The sequence below is a fragment of the Nothobranchius furzeri genome, chromosome 3, assembly GCF_043380555.1.
Source record: "Nothobranchius furzeri strain GRZ-AD chromosome 3, NfurGRZ-RIMD1, whole genome shotgun sequence".
Classification (NCBI taxonomy): domain Eukaryota; kingdom Metazoa; phylum Chordata; class Actinopteri; order Cyprinodontiformes; family Nothobranchiidae; genus Nothobranchius; species Nothobranchius furzeri.
The window spans coordinates 72,811,063-72,835,254 of record NC_091743.1 but is presented as its reverse complement, the minus strand read 5'-3'; the positions used below and the strand labels follow the sequence as shown (position 1 = coordinate 72,835,254).

At 42.5% G+C, this 24,192-nt stretch overlaps 1 protein-coding gene across 1 annotated transcript; it reads left to right on the top strand.

Moving 5' to 3' along the window:
• On the top strand, positions 1–14,994 carry zgc:171566. The gene is made up of 9 exons (XM_015958533.2): positions 1–244; positions 1,983–2,097; positions 3,226–3,276; positions 3,427–3,511; positions 3,669–3,807; positions 4,444–4,550; positions 4,798–4,888; positions 5,192–5,329; positions 9,074–14,994. The coding sequence occupies exons 1-9, from the start codon at positions 142–144 to the stop codon at positions 9,193–9,195; spliced, it is 951 nt and encodes a 316-aa protein (XP_015814019.1). The 5' UTR covers positions 1–141; the 3' UTR covers positions 9,196–14,994.
• Positions 14,995–24,192: the final 9,198 nt, after the last annotated feature.

Sequence of the window (24,192 nt, the reverse complement as noted above, 5' to 3'; positions counted from 1 at the left end):
CTTCATCACGTGGTGCTCTGACGCAGGTAGAGTCACGGAGGCGGACAGAAGCAGCTCAGCATCATCGTTCCTCTCTAGCTGGACCTTGTCTGTCCTCCGTCAGTCACCCTCTGGTTCTGGATCTGCCCTGAGTTCTGGACCATGGCTGCATCGGTGCTGCTGGTTCTGGCCGCCTGCATGTGGAGCGGAGCGCCTCTGTGCTCGGCGGCCAGGATCCTGCCGCTCAACCACCGACCCATCATCGGTAAACAACCGGTTCTGTTTCTGCTGCAGAAAGATGGATGGATTATTGGGGCTCCCGATTCGTTTTCAGGAACGCTCTAGAAAACGTGTGTGTGCGCGCGCGCTGCTTTTTTGATCAAGCAGGAGTGAGTTTGATGAAACTGGCCTGAATCGAAATATTCTTTGTTAGGTTAAGTCACGTTACAGTGTGACCAGCTTTTGGAGCTCCATCCTGCAAGTTTTAGATGTTCCTCAGCTCCAACACACCTGAGAGGTTCTGCTGAACTGAACCTGATGCAGAGGATCACTTATTCATTCAGGTGTTCGGGAGCAGAAACCTGAAACTGGAAAAGGCTCAGCTGGTGAAGTTAAATTGAGACTGTTTCAGAGATGTGTGCACCTTTTGTCATTTGGAGCCCTTGAGGCTGTGATTGTGACTAAAACAGGAAGGGTTCTGACTAAAACCATGGTATCCTAACGGGTAACCCACATGATGAGTATATGTTCCTTCTGGGAACAATGGCGTCCTCTATAATAAACAGATGGGCCTCAGACATTGAGAACATGTCAGCTGTTTTTAGGCCAAGCTAACTAAACTGAACTGGTTCTATTAAAGGAGTTTTTAGTTCTTTCATCTCAGCTGGATTCTGCCCATCAGGAATGTCGAAACAGGACCCAGAATGTTGCTTGGAGCCTGTTAAACATTTATAAAGAAAATGTATTTCTTTAATTTCCAACATTTTCTCTTCTTCTGTGGTTGCAATGTAACTTTAGGGCTGTGAGCTTGTAATGGATTACATATTTGTTCTTTTCATCTGATCATTTTAACTTATTTTCACCGTAAACCTTTTTGTTCTGGGTGTTTAGTGATAACCTCTGTTTAATGGATGAAGATGCCTCTAAACCTTTGCTCAGCCACTTCTGAATATAACAGATAAGAAAAAAACACCTTTAACTTTTTAGTTTTGAGTTGTTTTTCATCTTTCATCGTCTTCAGAGTTCCTGTTTGGTTTAGTTTATTCACATTTAACCTGACATGCATGTTTTTGGTCTGCGGGAGGGACCTACACTACCCTCTCACGAAAACATGACAACTCCACACAGAAGGGCTGCGGCCAGGATTTGAACCTGCGACCTTCTTGCTGCACAGCTGCAGTGCAGCATGCAGGCAGCCAACCTGCAGTAAACTAGAAATGTGTTTTGTTGAGTCTAGCTGCTCTGCAGAGGGTGCAGATGATCTGTTTGGTCTTATTTTTGAAAACAGTGACTAGTATGGTGTTCTGAGTAATAACCAGCTTTTATCTTCGTGGTCTGAGGTGCAGGCATGACTCAACAGGTTATGGTCATCAGCATCAGCTGTGATTATTCACCTGAGGTGGCATCAGTGTGGCTTTGGCTCCACTTACAGAAAAGACACTCACTGCGTTAACACTGAGTGTTTGTGTCTGATGACCTATCAGCTTGCTCTGGGGCCAATGGAGTAAAACAGTTTATCATATGTTTTTCTGGTGCTGAAATGATCTCAAACATGATGCAAAGATACGCTTTCTATGACACAGCTACAATTACAGCACATGTCTGGAGGACTTTTATATCTTTTTTCAATAATTATTTAATTGCGGACTTTATGATTGTTTATGGGATTATTTCATATTTATCATTAAAAATCTTTAGTTTTTCTGCTGAGGAACTTTTGAGTTAAAACCAGAAATACAATAATCTCTTTGAGCAGATTTAGAGTAATGGTGTTCCCTTATCAGGTGTGTTGGCACAAGAAAATCTCCCAGATGATTCGTTTGCTCGTGGCTCTTCGTACATCGCTGCCTCCTACGTGAAGTTCCTGGAGAGCGCCGGAGCCAGAGTCGTTCCCGTCCGGTAAGACAGAAGACCCTCCTAATCCGCCACAAACCAAATGTTTTACCAGATCCACTTTTCTTTTTGAAACATTAAGCTTTCTTAGGTTGACAGGTCAGTTGCCATTTTGACTGGACAAAAATAGGAGATGCAAAAACAAGAACAACATCTAAAGCAGGGGTGTCAAACTCATTTTAGCTCAGGGGCCACATTGAGGGAAATCTAGTCTCAGGTGGACCGGACCGGTAAATAATAATAAAAAAAAACTTCAGATTGTTTTCTTTGTTTTAATTCAATCAATATAAAACAAGGCTGGAGCCTGAGGACAGTGTAGTACAAGTACAACACCTGAAGTGTACTTGAAAATTTGAAAAAAAAAAATTCAATAAAAAAACATTCCTTGGTGATTCAAAGAGCTTACAGATCACATGGCAAGATCAGTTTCATGCAGCACTTAAAGTATATTTGACTCATTTTACTTTACATATTTTAGCTTTCACCAGCACATCAATATCAGAAGTCACATCCTGAGTGGCGGCTAACTTCAGGATGTGATTCAAGTTCTTGTGTGAGCCTTGAGCGCAGCTTTGTTTTATTTATACTCATTACAGAGAAAACTTGCTCACAATGATAAGTTTATTTTCACTCTACATTGTAAAGTATGAAAGTAAAGTTTACACAACCATCTCACGGGCCGGATTTAACCCGCTTGCGGGCCGGATCCGGCCCGCGGGCCACATCTTTGACACCCCTGATCTAAAGGTTCAGATCATGAGAGGAGAGCTTATTTCTAAAATAAGAGCCAAAATAATTAATAAAATCCATGTGATAATATGTAAAGCAACAATTCACATCAGCATCATGCTTTACAGTCATTAAAACAATATTATGTTTGATTAAAAAGTAGAAGCTTCTTGTTGCGATTTATGATTATTTCATAAATTCTCCTTAGTGAGACTTCTTCACCCTCCTGAGACCGTGCAGGGCTTGGTGTGGTGGGAAGATTTTATCTTTCTATTTCAGATTATCGGACTTCCTTAACATGTTCTCTTTTTAATGTTTCTACTGTGACAAACTAAAATAAACGTGAACCAAAGTTGCAGCTCATTCATGTACTTTTACCCTAATAAACACTTTTCCATTATTCAGAATCAATCGCACAGAAGACGAGTACACAAAGCTGTTCTACTCACTAAATGGGTGAGTTGGTCTGTTTTTATTAATATCAGCTGTAGGTTTAGTATTTAAAACTTGGACAAGAAGAAGGCCTTATCAAGAAAATCTCATGAACAACTTTCGACGACACCAGTTTCCTCATCTTGTTTGTAATAACAAAGTTTTGCTTCCCAGGCTGCTGCTGCCAGGCGGAGACGTTGATCTGCAGACGTCCCAGTTCGGTCGAGTTACCAGAATCTTTTACAACTTGGCACTGAGGGTATGACCTTTGACCTGTAGGTGTGACCATCAGGCTCCAGTAACATCACTTGTAAAGAGATGCTTGTTAATCTGCATCAAGGAGCAATTCGCCACATAAACACATTTTATCAGTTTCCCTAAGAGGATGCTTTAATACTTCGCTGGTTTATTTGCAGGCTAATGATGCTGGGGACTACTTCCCTATCTGGGGAACTTGTCAAGGATTCCAGCAGCTCTCTGTCCTCACAGCCAAGAAAAACCTGCTGACGCTCACCAATACCAAGGCCGTGGCTCTGCCCCTCACACTCACACCAGGTGTCTGTTTCTGTGGGATGTTGGGAAAGCAGAGAAATCACCTAGAGCAGTGGCACTCAATAGGAGTACCCCTGACTTAGAAGGTCCACAGAAACGTATCAGCGCTGTCACGGCCTGGTGGCTCTGGCACGTAGTGGTGTTTACACCAAAGCATCAGATACACTTGTGTGATTTCCTTTGTATTCTCATCAAAGCCAAATCTAGTTTGTATAAACCAGGGATGTTCCCTTCCCACAATCCAAGTCTGAGCCATTTGATTTTTAGTACCTGCCGATACGGAGTCCCAATCCGATCTTTTAGCATAGAGTTAAAGTAAGAAGAGAAACGGAAAAGCCAAGGTAGCTCTATTTGTATATCACAATTCAAACACATAGGGAATTAAAGGTGTTTTCCAGGAGCAAGGACATCAAAGTCAACATGACAGCATCATTAAAATACACAAATACATTTAGATCAATTTAAATTCAGATTTAGGAATCAGATGGGGAAACCCGTCCAGTTTTTTTTATTATTCCATTATTTGTGCGGCCTATTGGGCATGTGGGCTAATTTCTCAGAGCCTCAGTAAAAAGCTTCGGCCTCTGTGGCCCGGTATGACTGAAAGTATCTGACATAAACTCTACATCCATCCTGCAGCGGCCCAGTCCAGTCGTTTGTTCCGTGGTTTTCCCAGAGATCTGCTGCAGTCTCTGTCTGATGAAAACATCACGCCCAACTTCCACAGCTGGAGTCTTTCAATGCAGGTAGGATTTTTCTCTCCTTTAATACTTTTTATTCTCCTCTGACAGCATCGTTGCCCTCTGTAGCAATTCTTTGTTAGTTTTGGGGCAATCATTATGACCCCATTTTTACTAATTTAAATTTTTAATAAATTATGTCTCGGTGTGTGTGTGTGTGTGTGTGTGTGTGTGTGTGTGTGTGTGTGTGTGTGTGTGTGTGTGTGTGTGTGTGTGTGTTTGTGTGTGTTTGTGTGTGTGTGTGTGTTTACAGAACTACAGTCGAAATGCGAAGCTGAAGAGGTTCTACAAAGTTCTGTCCACAAACAGTGATGGAGAGAAGGAGTTCATCTCCACTATGGAAGGTATTCCTGTCGAAAATAAAGAACACTTTTACAAAATTTATTTTTCTTTCGTCTTAAATAATCTTTGTAGTGATGTAAGCGTAAAACTAACACAGAAATACAGTTAATTATAAAAGTGGTTTGATATTTCAGCTAAATCAGTCAGTCTCCAACACGACTGCAGAGTTCCCAGAAGCTGAAGGCAACTAAAAGTATCTGAAAAAGTCCATTTGAATTTTTCTAAATCCTGTACAAATCTAAAAGTTATAAGACATTTGTTTTCCATCTTCTGTTGGTTTTCTAACAGTGTTTGTTTGTCTTCAGCCTACCGTTACCCGTTCTACGCTGTTCAGTGGCATCCAGAGAAGAGCCCGTTTGAGTGGATAGATAAGCCGGGAATGGTTCACACCACCTCTGCCATAAGAACCAGCTTCTACACGGCCAGCTTCTTTGTCTCTGAAGGTAAATGTATGATCTCTGAATGTGTATTAATGTATTTATTCTGCATTTTTTTTTATCCACTCACCGTTAATTATACTCTAACATGTAAGGAGCCATGGTGCTGGGCCCGAGAGAAAAATAAAAAATATTACTGGATTGCCTAAATTCAATCAAAATCTTGAGGAAAAAGTCCAAATACTAAAAGTAAAATTGGTATAATGATGAGGGTTTTTTTGGATAAAAGAAGTTATTTTTGGCTACCTCTGTAACTCAGAACTTCCCTTAATCCTTCACAATAAGAGTCTGAAACGTGTACCTAAACCATCTGAAGCTTATGAACTAGTTACAGAATGCTATCTGATCTAGATTAATAGACTTTATTGATCCCACAGTGGGGAAAGTCACTTGCTACAGCAGCACATGCACTTGAAGAAAAGGAAGAAGAAAATAATAAGGCTGCAGGTAAACAGACAAAGGCAGTAGGTTATTATTGTAAACTTCAGCCACTAAAAACAACAAATTAAAAAAATAAAAACCTTGGGTTTTCAGCACTGTGCAGCACGAGGGACACAGACATACTGATGTGCATCCGGTATTAAGCGTATACTGAGTATTCCATTGGTGTTGTTGTGTACCAGGATAATACCGGTACCAGTTAAACTGAGGAGTTATACACTCTTACTGCAGAGGGGATGAATAACCTACAGTGGTGTTCTGTTCATCTGGGATGTCTCAGTCTGCCTCTGAAGGAGCTGTCCATGGTCCTCACAGTGGAACACGGTGGGTGGGAGGGGTTTTCCCAGATGGAGCTCATCTTACTGCCAAACCATCAGTCAATACATGTTTCATGTAAACCCAGTTTCAGGGCCAACTCTGTTAACAGCATCTTAAATAGGTTCTTCACTGAGAAACAATCTTTTAATGATTATTTCTGATTCTAATGGGTCACTTTAAGTTTTTTATGCAGATTGAACATGAAAATAGTCTCCCACACCTATCTCCTGCATTAGCTTCTGATGGAAAATAGAAACTCTAAGATTAAAAAAGCCTGACAGATCTACGTCACACAGTCATAACATTCATGGCTCACACCAGGGAAGGCTGTTGTTGGTTTAGCGTCCAGGAAACAGCAGGGAACATCTTGGCTAGTAGAAGCTAACTGTTGGCATTAGCAACTCCACCACACAGCAGAACTCCTCCCGGTCTGTGCTATTTGTGGAAATAAAACATCAATGTTGCTGAGGAAACAGAGTCAGTGGTAGAGTTGTGTTGCTGTTAACCAATCAGATGAGAGATGTCTAAATGTCAGGATGCAAGACTCCAGATCCTGTCCTCTGAAGCTCAGCTCTGATGAGGCTTACTTCTACTTCCTGAAATTGGTGCACTGGAGCTTTTTTTCCCCAGAGTACGACTTACATGGAACTCACACACCCCCACACCCACGCACAAACATAGACTCTTCTCCTTAATTTAAGTTTCACCCTGTAGTTTTTATCATTCTGTGTAGTTTTATTTGCAGATAAGAACATGTCTCAAATCACGTGCTTCATAGAACCTTCTGGCAGGAAATAGGTGACTACAACATGAGAATGTGTGTGTGAATTAGTGGTGTGCATCTCTACCTACCTCACGATTCGATCCGATTCCGATTATCTGCCTAACGATTCGATTTGAGTCTGAAATGCATCACGATTCTTCACACAAAAATTTTCATTACTTAATAAAAGCAGTAGAATAGTTTTCAATTTCTTTTTGATTTCGAAATCCCTGAAAAACAGAACATTCATTTATTCACCATAGTGAGCAATAATGTTTAAAGTGTGCTGCCTATAATTACTTAAATAATATAAGAAATAATGTTTTCGGTAGAGCAGCTTTAAGATAGAATATTACTGAACTTAAAAATAGTAAACAAATACTGTGTTAAGTGATTCTTTCACATCCAGGATCCCAAAACCGAAATTAGCCCAGATATCCGATTTAAATGTAATGGGTACATCTTTGATTACTGGTAATGTTGGCCCTGTATCCCTGTCCGCCTTTTCTGTTTTAAATTGGTGCTAGAGCAACGCAGTGCGCATGTCATTGCAACTCTGCCCCCAGAGGTAATTATAAAACCTCAAAACTTTATTGTCCACGTATAGACATAGACCAGGGGTCGGCAACCTGTTCCCATCAAAGAGCCATTATTACCCGTTTCCCACAGTAAAGAAAACACTGGGAGCCACAGCAGCTGCGGCGTTGTGGGCGGGGCCTACCCTCAGACAGCAGAGAGCTGCTTTAACCAATCACAACAGGTGACAGCAGCCAGTACCGGTCGCTCGTGTACGTCAAAGTTATCTTTCATAAGACGATAATCAATAAAATGATTTATATAAAGTGGATCCAGAAGTTGTAGCCCGTCTCTGCCTACAATATTTTGATATTTTTCACCCTGTTGGTGGTTTTACTGAGCAGGTGCCACTTTTGTCATACGTTTCTTTTTAAAACATGTTTAGACTGTTCAGAATACAAATCCAGGCTCTGTCACGTTTGATCGTTGTAATTAAAATTTGTAGGTGGGGAAGGTCAGAAAAGGATCCGATCATTTTGTTTTTCCCTCATTTACAGTGACGGAGATAATGGTGCAGTGCGCCTGGCTCTGGTGTTAATCAAGTTCAGTTATATCTCTTTGCAACAATTTTCACAAGAAAACAGAACAGTTAAAAGCAGGGCTTGTGTTGACCGGATAGTTCCCGTATTTGACCGTTTATTTTGACGGAGAAAGAATAGAAAGAATTACCCCAACGCATTCAGACAAACTGACACTTTATTCATTTTGCGCATCGCAGATGTAGCTAAATCACTCAAGAAAAGATTCCCATCTGAACATCTGAGCTGGACGCTGCTCAGCGCAGCTCACCGTCAGCATGTACTACATAAGGTCCACAGCGAGCTGAAGATGTGGAGAGGGGCTTGGAGCACGTCGCAGAACCAGAGCGCATGCAGGAAGATTCCTTCCACTGAAGAGAGACTTGTCACTTAGAAAATGTTCCCTGATTATGAAACTTTGGCTGAATAGTGCTTGTTCCTGTCTCCAGTGTGGCGACACATCCAGGAGCCTGTCTGAGGAGAATCCCAGAATCTGACATCCTCGTCAGCTCAGAATGCGCCGATATGATTACGCACAAGCGTGACCCGTCAACCCGGTCTCACAGTAAGACCGAGTTGGACCTGTTCAGGTTTACGCAGACAATCTTTACGTTTAGAGCTGGCATACAGATTTAAAATTAATGCAGTAAAATATAAAGCATTTTATTTAAATATCCATTCATTATTTTACAAGCACAGAGAGCTGCATCAGATGGATGGAAGAGCCGCATACGGCTCCAGGGCTGCGGTTTGCCGACCCCCGACATAGACATAGGGAGAAAATCGCATTATGTCACGTTGCTGCATCAATGTGGAATCATGCACGGCTGAATCGCGATGCATCTTAGAATCGATCATTTTTTCCACCTCTAGTGTGAATGGCTGAATGACTAGAGTAAAGTGCTTTGGAGTCCTCTAACCCAGAAAAGCTACAAATGAAGGTCATTTATTATTTTTCTGAGATTAAGGTCAGATATCTTTTTTTTAGCTTTTCCCATAAAAATCTACTGTGAGGTTTTGATCACTTTTAGAAATCCAAATCCATTTATGGCAGGTCCAAGTGGCAGATCAGTGATCAGATCTGGTTTTTAATCTAAGAATCCTCTCAGCTGTTCCTCTGCGTTTTCCTTTCAGCCATGAAGAGTCGGCACCATTTCTCCAGTCCTGCTGAAGAGCAAAAAGCTCTGATTTACAACTTCTCCCCCATCTACAGAGGTGTCAATGCTGTCTTTATTCAGAACTATTACTTTGACTGAGAAACAGCGATGAAGACGAAAGAGACCTGGGGTCAGTAACAGCAGGATTTGTCTCCTTGAATCATTTCTGTCCAAAACCAGACTTGGTGGAGTTGTTTCTGTAGCCCCTGTCTCACCCAGAAGAAAACCAACACAAAGGTGGATTTTAACATGAAAAATGTGAAAGGTCACTAAAGGTCAAGCTTGTAAAAGATGGAAGATTTATTTGACCCACCTAATCATCCATAATGAGTTAAAATATTTATTAAAATATTGGATTACTGAGTTTTGTTTGGCTAAACTACCAGCAGCAGCTTTAAAGGTACAATACGTAAGAATTATTCAGCGAAAAATCAAAAAACAGTCTAATGGATCAATGTTGGAAGCAAGGTTACAATAAAACAGAGTTCCTTCTCAGCCGCTTTTGGGGGTTGTCAGACATTACAGTTTTTGTCCGTTGCTTGAACACATTTAGCAAAACTTAGCTCATTGTGCCAAAATTCTACACACAAGTAAACATACCATTCACATCTGTCAAATTGAAACTCGACTATCAAAACCTAAACTCTGCTATCAAAACTTAACATTCCTTTGTCAAAATAAAACTCTGATGACAAAATGATACACACTTGCATCATGTGAATACACTTTCAGATTGGAAGCAACACACTAGAGTACTTTATATAAAACAGTGCAGTCTTTTATTCTCACTGTTTTTATTCTGTTCATCAGTTAGCTTTCTGTGAAGCTCAATGGAACACTGTTTTTGTTCTCAACAAAAGGTTTCCCCAACAATCGAAAATGAACGTAACAAAAATACTACTGTAAATAAAGGAAAAACTAGGCAATTGTGCATGAGTGGGATCATGGATCCCGCCGTCTGTTTGGGTCTGGCCACATGATCTTGTCAACATCACAAGCGATATTTTCTCCTGCTAAGCAACGGGGAAAATAGCTCATTGTGTGGCGAATCCATCCATGGATTGACATTACCTCAATGTCTCTGCATGCCGCTTCCATTGCAAGAAGAGGTATGCGGGCATGTGGTTGGCGGTCATACATGTGCCATCTCCAAGCGGAAAAAAAATTCCTTGATTGGGTTTAGAAATGGCGAGTAAGGGGGCAAGTAAACAACTTCAAATTGATCTTGGTTGGTGAACCAGTTCCGGACCAGAGCTGCCCGGTGGAAACTAACATTATCCCAGACAACAACAAACCTGGGCCGCTCTGGTCTGTCCCGTACAACTGCATCATGAAGTGCATCTAGAAATGTGAGTATTTGTTGGGTATTGCAGGGACCTAGATTGGCATGATGATGGTGATGATGATGGTGGCACTCGAAGGCTTATGGCAGCGCACAATGTGATGTTTCCCCCGCGCTGCCCTGAGACATGCACTATTACCCTTTGGTCAATGATATTATGACCCCGTCGTCTATTTTTAGTGAGGTTGAAGCCAGCCTCATCAATGCAAATCAATTCATGAGGCTGTGCAGCTCCATCTGTGTCCAAGAGTGTCTGCATTAAAAAATAATAATTACATAGAATGGATGGCTGGCATTACTCAAAACATACAACTACAGTACTACGCATACAGAATCCCCTCACCCATCACACACACACACACACACACACACACACACACACACACACACACACACACACACACACACACACACACACACACACACACACACACACACACACACACATGCCTGTATCTCTGTGACACTGATACACTGGCATAGCTATTACTGTACTGAATTACATAAATACTGTATTATAAATGTACAGTAAGGGACTGCAAAACTTACTTGGCCATATTCTTGTCGACGTCTTATGACCCTGAAACCGTTCATCTCAAATGGGACCCAGTACAACTGCTTCATTGCGATTTGATGCTTTGCCAAGACACGTTCGATCGGGGTAATGCTTACTCGATTGATGTTTGTGAAACCTGCCTATCTACAAGTATTTGTTATCCTGGCCTAACAGAGTCCTCCTCTGTTTATTTCTGCACAGAGAAAGGGTCTGGGAACTCTCCTATTCAAAAACCCCACCCCATGAGAATTCTAACCAAGCCAATCAGCGCTGAGTAGCGTACGTCACACACCGTAACGCCAAGTTTGTCAAACATGGCGACTGAAGCGGAGTTCACTGCGGCTCTTTCCTCTGTTCTAAATGACTTGGACACGTCTTTAAACCAACAAGTAGAAGCACTAAAAAGTCTTTCTTCTAAAGAAAGATGTTTGCTCTGTCGCCAAACTCCGTTTTTGACTACAGCTGAAAAACTACAGCGTCACGGAAGTCACACACAGCGATGCTCAGTTCCTCATGAACAACAAAGACGGCAGCGGAGTTGACTGTGGCTCTTTCCTCTGTTCTAAATGGCTTGAATGTCTTTAAAACCACAAGTAGAAGCGCTAAAAGCATTTCTTGTTCTAAAAAAAAAGAGATGTTTGCGCCATGGCCGGAAGACTTATTTATTTATTTATTTATTTTTAACTAAAGCTAAAAAACTACAGCGGTACAGTCGGCATTTCTGTCTTTTGTCTGATTGGTTATTTTTGAGCTGCCTAGTCCCGCCCCTCGAGTGCCTCTCTGAGTTACCAGACTCTTTCTCTGTGCAGAATTAAACAGAGGACGAGTCTGGCAGGCCAGGCTAAGTATTTGTTGCCGTAGCTGGTGGAGACGAATAGCATTGTTTGCGCGGACTATTTTCACAATGGCAAGTTCCTGCTGTTGGGTAAGCAGGCATTGCCGTCCACCTCGAGAAGGTATTCTAGTCATTCTGTAGGAAAAAACAACCACAAATTACATTTGGTTTAGTTCTTTTGTACAATACTGTATACCGTACACAGTAATGTGACATCTCAATGGTGCAGTACTATGTACTGTACTGTATTTTTCACAAAACTACCATTTTTGTTTCTAAAGGTAATGTGATACAGTACAGTACTGTAAATACTGTAGATACAGTCTGGAGTAGAGAGTTGAAGACATACCTGTTTTCCAGTCTAAAGGTCCTTATAATGGAAGCAACTGTGAACCAGCTAAGGTGTGGATGGACTCTCTGCCCAGCTTCCCTCATAGTCAGGCCATGATTGATTACATGATCCACCAAAGTTGCTCTAATGTCATCGGAAGTATTATTCCGTACATGACCTCTTCACGTCCACGTCCTCCTCCTCTTCCTCCACTATCTGCTTGTCTTCCTCTACCTCTTGCTCTTTCTGCCTCCATGCTTGCAAAGTTCTGAAAATGGCTAAACTGAGGCCTATTAATGTCTGGCTGATTGGTGTTGAGTTTTGTAAGTGTCTTTTCAGGTGTGTGTCTAGGTGTTTTCAATCACCCAATGTGTTTTGTATTTGGAAGAAATGTGTTGTCCCAATGGTACCATGATATTTCATTTATGAACAAAGTGTCTCATGCATGAAATAGTGTGTAGTGCGCAGGAGTAAGTGTGTTGCAGAAATGGAACTAAAGTGCAAAGCAACTTAAGGTAGGGATGAGCCGGATACTCGTTTCAGACGAGTATCCGGTACGGATAAAGCTTTTTTGACGAGTACGAGCATGAAACGAGTAAAACTTGTAAATATCTGTAATCGTGCTGAAGGAAAATCCTCATTGGGTAACTGACTGTCTTCACATTCTGTGATTGGCCAGTCAAATAGAGCGCCCACCCCTCCCTACACACAAAACTCTGCAGCCGGGAGCTCACAGCTCAGTCCGCGTCCGGTCCATCCACGCACACACACAGACAGAAACGGATCTCTCTGTGCTTGCTTCACTGTTCACGTTTCTTCAATATTCCCTATGTTTTCTTCAGTTTGCTTCTTTTTAAAGTTACTTTAAAGTGATTTAAAGTTACTTTTTTTTTGTAACGTACGTGGTGCATTTGACAAGACAGAGCTGAAAACGGCTCTGTCAGTCACTGCCTCCGCTCTGATGTTTTTTTTCCCTCTCTCTCTCTCTCCTCTTCCTCAGGATCCACTCCCTCTTTCCTATTCACTCTCTCTCTCTCTTTACATTTTTTAATCACAATTGTCTATTTTTTGCTCATTTTAAATATATTTTAATAATTTTCTAAATTCTTTTTTCTATTTTTCATGTTTTGTTTTTGTGAAGCGCCCCGTGATTTTCATCTTGAGAGGCGCTATAGAAAAGATCTTTTCTTCTCTCTCTCTCCTTTAATTCATGCACTTAAATATTAAATGTTCTGATTTTATTGAAAAACTTGTTCTGTAATAGTTCCTTTACTATTGTGATCAAAAACATTTTATCTCAACTCTGAGGCTGCTCTGTAAATAGTTTTCAAATAAACAATACACATAGCAACTTCTGATCAGACTTAAAATAACGTATTGATGTAAACCACACCCACTTCTGGTTAATCTACACCCACTTCTGGGTTAGGCCACGCCCACTCAGAGTACAGATACAGATAATTTAGATGGTTGAACAGATACAGATACAGATACAGGTAGTGGTGTACTCGCTCATCCCTGGTATAAGGTATTGCACAAAAGCTTCAGGTTTTGTTACTTTCTTCTAAGCATGTGTTTATAGTGTTCAAGCAATGGGCAAAAACTGTAAAGTTTTTACCAGAAAACCAAACACAAATGGGAACAAGTGGATAGAGATGTCACTTTTAATTTATTTAGTTTTTGAGTAATTTTTAAGGTGGATATAGCATTTAAGGTGGTTGCATTTTTAAAGAACTTGATGGGTTTAAACAACCCTTTTATGAGTTAAAGCTCAGAGGAGAAGATGGGTTTATTGTCCAAACCTGTTCGTGAAACCAAGGATTACCTGTTATGTTATCTCTTGTTGAGTCAAAAAAAAAGTCAGAGGTTATCCCTCCCACTGTCTTTATGGGTAACCCCATGAGGAAAGTTGACCATTGAGCAGGATTGATGGTTTATCCCTTGAGGTCCACATGGCAGGGGTGAGGTGGTGCTCACTCCTCATCCCTGCTCAATGGTCAACTTTCCTCACGGGGTCACACCCATTTGGACAGTGGGAGGGTTAAACAAATGTTCATTTCTGGTGTATTTTGTTTATAAACACAGGAATCAGTGATTAAACTCGAGATGAGTCATCTGTCACTTGGATTATATTTTTGTGTGTTTTAAGATCATTTTCATGATTTAATCCATAAAAAAATTTAAGAACAATGCCAAAAAACTAAATAAATTGTTTTATTTGTCTTGTGTGTTCTCAGTAAAGTAAAAACAAACAAATATAAATGTCCTATATAATGGAATTCTGTTATAAATGTCTTTATAAAGTTCTGTCAGCTCGTGGATTTGTAAACGTGCAGAAGATGCACAGCTGACTGTTTAAGATGATTGTTTAATGTGGTCTCAAACTCTGTTTTATGAGTTATCATATATTAATCCTAATGTAATAGTAATTTATCTCAAATTACTGTAACACATTTCATCTTACAAGACACTTGTACTAATTCTAAAGCTCTGAAATAAAATTTTCTGTCACCAGAGTGAAACTAATCCAAAGTTAGTTCGTCTATTAGTTTGCATTCATTTTGCACATCAGTGCACATTTTCCTTCAGGTAAATGGCCTAGGGGTTAACATATGAAGAAATAATCAACAAAGTAAAATTCTTCTTTGCAGGAAACTTTTCTAGGTGTAATAAAACAACTGTCCACAAGATGGAAGCAAAACATTGTCAAATGTGTTCTGTTGCCTGCTGATGGAAAATAATTATCTGGTACTGGTGTTTTACCATTTCCTGTTAGTGGGGATTTAAATTGGGTTGTAATCGGACTGAATTGGAATAAAGTTTGATGAAAAATATTTCCATTGAACCTTTTTCTTATCATTAACTTCTCAAGAGTGACCCTAAATGGGTCATGATCAAAATCTATCCTAACTAAAAGTTCACCTCTCTGTGTGGGAGTTTAAGTAATGAAATCCTTGCTACTAGAATTACATATTTTAGTGTAGGCAACTTTTACTTTTGTTGAATATGACTGTGGATGTGAAATATTGTACATCATAACATTTGAAGACACTGTAAATTTAATTCCGGATAAAAATCGCATATAGAAGCTCCTCTTGTCTTCCTGAAGGAGGAGGAGCTTCCCTCATAGAAAGTATCCGTCCCTTCAGCCCACATGCTGCTTTGACTGGTATGTTGATGCAGACCTAAAACCACCATGGAGACATTAGTCTAACAACCATCTCTCTCTGAACTCTGATGGGAGTTAACGTTTGAAGAAACTCCTGGCTCCAAATCAAAGTAAGCTAGCAACTGTATCATATAGGTTAGCTTGTTGAGGTGTTGGCTTTATTAACTCATAGATGCTAAACAAACCAAAACACCTGTTCAACAGGCGGGGGTGAGTTTAATAACATAACTGTAGCATTGGTTTGGACCTTTTAGACAAAGGTTAGTAAGATATTGTGTATAAATGTGCAACCATGCTATTCTTGGTTAGCACCAGAGTTTAGCTGCTAGCTTGAAGCTAATAGTCACAGAACCATATTACAGATAGTATAAGTATCCTAATGAAGCTAACAAACAAAGTAATGTGTTACAGATTGCATTAGACACCACATGCTGTCAAAAACTAACATTTATTCAGTCTAATTTTAATTGGTTGTTTTTGTTTTTCTTGAGTAGATTTTAGCTCTGGTAAATTGTAACGTTTCACTAGAGTTGTCTAGTTATTTGTAACAAAGTATTGTGGGAAAACTGTGTTGTCATCATGACCAGTGTTGCCAACTGTTTTTGACTGAAAATAGCTGAAGTTCCCCCAAAAGTCGCCAGATGACGTCACTTGCTAATTTTCATATGATGCAGTGACATCATCTGGTTTGCGTGATGATGTCACCACGTTTGCGTCATGACGTCACCGGTCTTGTAGAGTAAATCAAATAAAACCTGCGTGATTTTATAAAACAATATATTTAATTAATTTTTTAATATTTTATTAAAATAAAAACCCCATAGAATACAAAACAGCAGCCTTTAAAACATCAAGGAAAGATGGCACACAAAATAGAAGGACTATTTCTATTTTGTCTGAAGAGAATGGAACTCTTAAACACAAAAATATGAAATTGATAGGAATGTATGTATGATTGAATTAAAATAAATTTTCTCTTGTCGTTTTCAAGTGCCTTGAGATGTATTCTTCTGTTGTGATTCAGTGCTATATATTGACCTAACAGATAATATATATATGTATATTTATTTTTGTTTGGGTTCGTTGTTTTTAGTACTTTTGTGTAAAAAGAAGCAGGCCGTATTTAGTATTCAGAAACGTTACATGCAAACTGCCAGTGGCCTGAGGTGTTTGCCTTATTCTGTTTTTTATAAAAGTTTTAAATGTGCTACGTTATTGAACTCATCATACAGTTCCAATGTTTCTTGAATGCACCACAAGTGGTGCGAGCAACCATGTGTGAGTGCGATGCTGCCTGCCAGTGCCAGCCGAGCTCAGCTGCCGAAATGCGGCAGAATGGCCGAAGGAGTGGTCACCCTTTATGTAGCTCAGGTAGCTATCTCAAATAATGGACTTGTGAAAACCCACAAAAGGTTTGATTGGTAAATGGGGGTAGTGTGATCATGCTGCATGCACACGTGCAGATCATTTTCTTTCTGATCCTCTGGAAGGAAGGATGGTCCTGTCGCTTCAGATGCATCTCTAATCTACAGGTGAAGTCGGCTACAAAGTTGTAGTCAGAGTAGCTGAGGGGGGTCAGAAATGTCGCCAGATTTGTTGCTAGGCGCTTTTTTGAAAAAAAAAAAGAAGTCGTTAAGGGGGTCTGAAAAGTCGTTAGAAATGGCGACAAAGTCGCTTAGTTGGCAACACTGATTATGAACGTCCGAATCACTAACGTCAGGCATTATCAGACCTTCCACATCCCCCCTAGGAGCTGGGTTTTTCTTTGTCACAAAGAAGGATGGTTCCCTTCGGCCCTGCATCAATTATCAGGGTCTCAACCAGATCACTATAAAAAACAAATATCCCCTACCTTTGTTGTCATCCACCTTCCAGCCGGTTCAGAATGCCACTGTTTTTACTAAGTTAGATCTCTGCAACTTCTATCATTTGGTTCGAGTACGCGAGGGAGATGAGTGGAAAACCGCTTTTAAAACACCACTAGGCCATTTTAAGTATCTTGTGATGCCTTTTGGGTTAACTAATGCGCCTGCTGTTTTTCAGGCACTGGTAAACTCTGTGCTGGCCGACCTTATCGATAAATTTGTAACGGTTTACCTTGATGACATACTCATTTTCTCAAGAACCCTGTCTGAACACCGCCAACATGTACAAACCGTCCTTCAGAGACTTTTGGAAAACTGTCTTTATTTAAAGGGGGAGAAATGCGAGTTCCATGCCCCATCCATGAGATTCCTGGGCTTCATCATTGAGAGCGGGCGGCTGAGAGCAGACCCTGAGAAGGTTCAGGCCGTTTTGGATTGGCCTGTACATACTACCCAGAAACAATTGCAATGGTTCCTGGGTTTAGCCAACTTTTATCACAGGTTTATCAAGAACTACACTCGAACTGCCAAACCTCTCACTTCATTAACCTCCATAAACAAGCCTTTCATTTGGAACCCTTCTGCTGCTGCCGCTTTTGCAGAACTCAAATCCCTTTTCACTAATGCTCCAGTACTCACTCGTCCTGATCCCTCAAGGCAATTTACTCTGGAGGTGGACGCTTCTGACACTGGGGTGGGAGCTGTCCTATCTCAGATCTGTCCCTCAGACAACAAGCTGCACCCCTGCGCCTTTTTCTCCCGTCACCTGTCACCTGCTGAACATAATTTTGATGTGGGAGATCGGGAACTGCTGTCTATCAAGATGGCCTTTGAGGAATGGAGACACTGGTTGGAGGGTTCCGAGCACCCGGTCATAGTCTGGACCGACCACAAGAACCTTTCGTACCTAAAGACAGCCAATAGACTTAACCCTCGTCAGTCCAGGTGGTCTCTGTTTTTCTTTAGATTTAACTTTGTGATTTCTTTCAGACCCGGATCCAAGAACACCAAGCCTGATGCATTATCCAGACAATTCTCTCCAGATAACAACACAGAGCCCACTACCATTCTCCCTTCCTCAGTTGTTATAGGTTCCATAAGCTGGGAGATTCAAAGAAAGATTGAGGAGGCCCGCAAGACAGACCCCGGCCCAGGTACTGTGCCCCTCAATAGGACTTACGTTCCGGTTTCTTGCAGGGGTTCCCTCATACACTGGATAAACACAGCAAGGTTCTCCGTCCACCCAGGGGTTGATAGAACACCGGCCCTCCTACTCCGAACCTACTGGTGGCCTCTTATGTACCGCAATGTCAGGGAGTACGTTCTGACCTGTCACACTGCGCTCGAAGTAAAAGCAGCACACAAGCTCCATTCGGATTCCTTCGACCCCTTCCCACTCCGTCTAGACCATGGTCACATATAGTGATGGATTTTGTATCTGGTCTTCCCTCTTCTCGAGGTATGAGCGTTACATTGACCATCGTGGACAGTTTTTTTAAGGCCTGTCATCTTGTTCCCCTCAAGCACCTTCCCAGCTCCACTGAAACAGCCCAGCTCTTGATAAAACATGTCTTCAGGCTCCATGGTATACCGGCAGAGATCGTATCTGACCGTGGCCCCCAGTTCCTGTCGCGACTGTGGAAGGACTTTGCTCCTAGCCTGAGAGCCCAAGTCGCGCTCAGCTCGGGTTACCACCCCCAAACTAACGGTCAGTGTGAGCATATGAATCAAGAGCTGGAAGCCATGCTGCATTGTATGTGTTCTTCTAACCCTTCTAGCTGGAGTCAACATCTTCCCTGGATAGAGTACGCACACAATACCCACACCTCCTCTTCCACGAGCTACTCACCTTTTGAGATCACACTCGGCTATCAACCTCCTCTGTTCCCATCCTCCTCATCTGAGTCGGCCATCTCCATTCTGCAGTTCATCCGAGGTGCACGTCACATGTGGATGCACACAAGGTCCGCATTTCAAAGGACGGCTGATTGCAACCGCCGTCTGGCTGACCGACATAGGCGGCCGGCGCCTCCTTACTCTCCCGGTCAACAGGTTTCGCCCTCCACAGGAGACATTGCTATCAAGGGTGTGTGCAAGAAGTTGTCGCCTAGGTTCATACGTTCCTACACCATCTCTGCCATTATCAACCCCACATCTGTCCGACTCGACCTCCCTTCGTCTCTGAAGATCCACCCAGATTTTCACGTCTCCCTATTCAAGCCTGTCGAATCAAGTCCACTGTGTCCTCAAGATGAACCCCCACCTCCGGTCCAGCTCGCCAGTGGAGGTTTGGACTACAAGGTTCAATGCCTCCTGGACGTCCGCCCCCGGGGTCGGGGGTTCCAGTATCTGGTCAATTTGGAGGGTTATGGACCTGAGCACCAGAAGTGGATTCCCTGTTCCTGGATCGACTACCAGTCGTTGGTGCGGGACTTCGAGGCTTGCCTCCTCCTCCTCCTCGTCCTCGGGGTCGCCAGGTGGCGCCCCTTTGGGGGGGGGGGGGGGGGGGGGGGGGTTACTGTCACAGCCTGAGGTTTATTATTCTCCAGACTAACCTCTTTCCTGCAGGTGGGCGGTGTTGGAAAGCTGCCCGGCTGCAGCCATTCAGCTGCAATCACCGGCTGGTATAAAAGGAGCAGTCTGAGACCTACACAACGTCGGATGATTAACTCATTGGGGTACACGACCAAATCTCGAGCTCTCTTTGTGATTTTTTTGTACTTCTATTGATCGCTAACTTTCCTGAGCAGATATTCACTCTCACCACCTCTCCAGCCATAACCTAAGGATTTTTACCTACCTCGTCTCGTTCTGCTCTGCCGGCCGGGTCTCCCACTCGCTCTCACCCCCCGCCTGCCTTGCTCAACGTCTTGGGAAATATTATCTCCATTACTCGCCTTCAAGATCTGGACCCTGCTTCAGCTCCCCTCCACCTCAGGCCTGACCCACTCCCTCCTCAGTATCTACAGATCTCCTTTCTAAAGTAGGACTGTTTCAATTTGCATCAAATTCCTCTCCCATTACCAGCTCCTCATCTCCCTGATCTTTTTCTCCCGTCAGATTCTGCCCTTTAACGTCAGAGCTTCCTCGATAGTTACTCTACGTTCTCATCATTGTTTAATAAATTTTATACTTTTTTTCTCTTACCTTCGTCTCCGGCTCTGATTCTGCATGTGTGTTAGAAAACTAAACTCCAACATGACACTTAGAGAATGGAATTTATGTCTGCAGATGACCGGTGGCATGTAGGTCAATCTGTAGGTGAATTAGGCTATTTCTGGACGTTACACCGATATGCAAATGGGAGCGCCGGCGCTGACGCCGGTCTTAAAGGGTTTAAGTAATGCAGTTCCACCTTTTTCTAGAAATTGACTGCAGATTTTTTTTAAATAAAAACTGAAGTTACATGTCTTTTGCTGTTTATATTGTCTCTAACAAAGATAAAAATCTTAAGTATCCTCAAGTAATCACATACAAAACCTATTTTTTTATTTTATTTTATGCTTAGACAAAAACACCTGTGTGCTTTAGGTATGCAGAGCTGCATGTAGTAAATTAGATTTTAATTTGATATTTTTGTTAGTGAATGGTTTTATACATTATACATGTAGGAGCTTCTGCTGCTGGTCCTCGAGATATGCCGTGTGCATTAGTGAGGCTCTGTGTTTCTGTCAGGGTATAAAAGTTTTTTTCACTCAAGGGCTGCCCAGCATTAGAATAAAGCTGATCTCCTGTCTAGACCCAGAATGCTCTCATATCTGAATGGTAAGTAGAGTCTCACAACACACACACACACACAGACACAGACACACACAGACACACACACACACACACACACACACACACACACACACACACACACACACACACACACGCACACACACACACACACACACACTCCTTTCATCTGAGTACCAAAACTCCAAAGGTCTTCAGAAAAATGAGCAGGTCTTCTTTGCAAGATATCCCACGCAGAGAGAGCGGATAGGAGGAAGTATTCACTGGATTGAAGACTGAGGAGAACAAAGAGGAGAAAAAATCACTCAGACTTCGGGAAGTGAGTGGAGCAGAAAGAGGAAGAGAAGGTAACCCCTTCATGATGGGTTGAGACATACAAATATATTCACCATATTTATTCATTTCCTCCATGCTGGACTAATGCGAGGGTTAATGGGGTCGGACTGAACTCTTTAGATGAGCATTTAGGAACAATACTCCTCTAACTCCTGATGGAAACTGTGTAGTTGCTCATATCTATGGATTTATATCATTGGTTTAGAATCCCCACTGATGAAGAATCACACAAAGACCCAAGGGCAACAATGTCTCTTTGTTAAAGAACAAATTGTAGGTTAGAGACTCGCATGAACCAATGTTTAGAGAAACATAATAGAAACTCGTTTTAAACAGTTTTTTACACAAACATAAATTATTTAGGCTTTTAAAGTCATTTTTGGGAGAAAGTTTTTTTTTTTTTTGGCCAAACCAAGTGACGTCATCTGAGGGAGTCCTGTTAGCTTAATCCAGAGAAAAACATAGATTATAATGCCGGCTCTGACACAGAGGAAACTTTAAATGTTTATAATTATACTCATGATGGACCAAAACTATAAAGTTATCAGTTTGCTGCTCGCCCCAAAGAGCAGACACAAACCATAGGGAGAAACGATAGACCAAAGCAGAAAAATTAAGGAGGAGAAGCAGCGGGGGAGCAGCAGATGTCTGGTGAGTAAACCATGTTAGCTTAAACTCATGTGCTAACATCACAATATTGTACAGATTACTATCGTGTACCAGACAATTATATAGTATTGGTCAGTTAATATACTATTGTTACTAATGAGTGTCTGTCAGCGATCTCATACTCGTTAATATCTGCTCACGTATCGTAGTTTAGCTTAGAGAGGGGGGGAGAGATGCCTGTAATCCAGTTCTGGAGCTCATGCGGGCTTCTGTGAGCTGGATTTGACCCAAACTCAAATGAGACAGTCGAGCTGGTATTTTTAAAAGCTGCACATCCTCTCCTGGTGGTCCAGGCAGTGGTTCTGATCCGGTGCCGACCCAGAAACCAGCTGAGCCGCGCGTCTCTTCTGGTGGTCTGTTCTGACCTGGTTCTGACGGTGATCGGAGCTCCAGAAATCCGTATTTAATTTTTTTAATCCCGCCACAGGTCTCTGGAGCCCAGCGCGGACCTCCCTGACCCGGTACCAACAGATGCGGGCTACACAAGTCTGTCTTTTCAGCTGCACAAAACGCCCTCAGGCACAGAGATAGAGGCGTTGTTTTTCTGATCTGGAAACCCGTGGACACGATGGCCAGACAGGCTGGAGTTGGTACAGCCTTCACACACTAGTTCATCAACATGAACACAGTCCAACACTTGTAAACACACACACTGACTGGATCACATGACCTCTCTACCCTAAAACTAGCCACTCTCTACACTGAGCTGAGGCAGCACCAAGCTTCTAACCCCAAGATTCCACTACCTCCACTCCGGCCCCGCCTTCCGTAGCCGCTCGCTTCCGAACTCAATTTTTACTGGTACCCGCTCTACAACGGCTCCGCTCCGGTGCGGAGACCTGAGGTGCGCAAATAGGCATGCGCAGGATTTTCGAGATCTTGCGATACAGTCTGAGCAATAAACGCGAAAGTTAGATCCAAACACCCGTTGAGTGGGAGAAGCATCGAAATGTACTGTTTAATCTGCCCATCATTTGTGTTGAGTGATCAGCAGTGTTTGGATCAACAAGGTGTGACTACTTTGATAGTTGAAACTGTATTTATGGCTTATTTTTGTGCATTTAAAGTTCAGACGCCATTGATAGTTGTTAAAAGTTGAAGGCAGGTAGCAATTTTTCTTTAGGATTGAGAGGAGATGCAGGAAGATAATAAACAGACAGGACAGAAAAATAGTCACATAAAAAACAAGTTCGTTTTTGTACCTGGTGGTTGCAAAAAACAGATGCCACTGAAGGTAATCCGAAGTGAGGAACAGAAAATGAAATAAATATTTCAATGTTTAGATCAGCAGGAACTCTGAGAGGCTGCAGGCACATCAGTGAGTCTGCGGCCACTGCGCGGGGAGGGGGTGGTGTGTGTGTGTGTGTGGGTGTGGGTGTGGGGGGGGGGGGGGGGGCTGGGACATTATGTTGAAACCATCCCAGCCTGGGATGAGCGAGTACACCACTATCTGTATCTGTATCAGTCTCTGTTCAACTATCTAAATTATTTGTATCTGTACTCGGAGTGGGCGTGGCCTAACCCAGAAGCGGGTGTAGTTTAACCGGAAGTGGGTGTGGTTTACTTCAATACGTTATTTTAAGTCTGACCTATGGTCAAAGCTCATGACCATAGGTGAGGATTGGGACGTAGATCGACCGGTAAATCGAGAGCCTGGCTTTCTGGCTCAGCTCCCTCTTCACCACGACAGATCGGCTCAGCATCCGCATCACTGCAGATGCTGAACCAATCCGCCTACCGATCTCCCGATCCCTCCTACCCTCTCTCGTGAACAAGACCCCGAGATACTTAAACTCCTCGACTTGAGGTAAGACCTCTCCCCCGACCCGGAGTTGGCAAGCCACCCTTTTCCGGTCAAGAACCATGGTCTCAGATTTGAAGGTGCTGATCCTCATCCCAGCCGCTTCACACTCGGCCGCGAACCTACCCAGCAAGAGCTGAAGGTCAGAGCTGGATGAAGCTAAGAGGACCACATCATCCGCAAAAAGCAGAGACAAGATTCTCCTGCCACCAAACTTGACACACTCCACACCACGGCTGCACCTAGAAATTCTGTCCATAAAGGTAATGAACAGAACTGGTGGCAAAGGGCAGCCCTGGCGGAGTCCAACCCTCACCGGGAACAGGTCCGACTTACTACCGGCTATGCGGACCAAACTCACGCTCCTCTGGTAAAGGGACTGAATGGCCCTGTTGAGGGTCTGACCTCATGAGGAAATTACTATGCAGTGATTTTCTCCAAAATGACTGTGCTT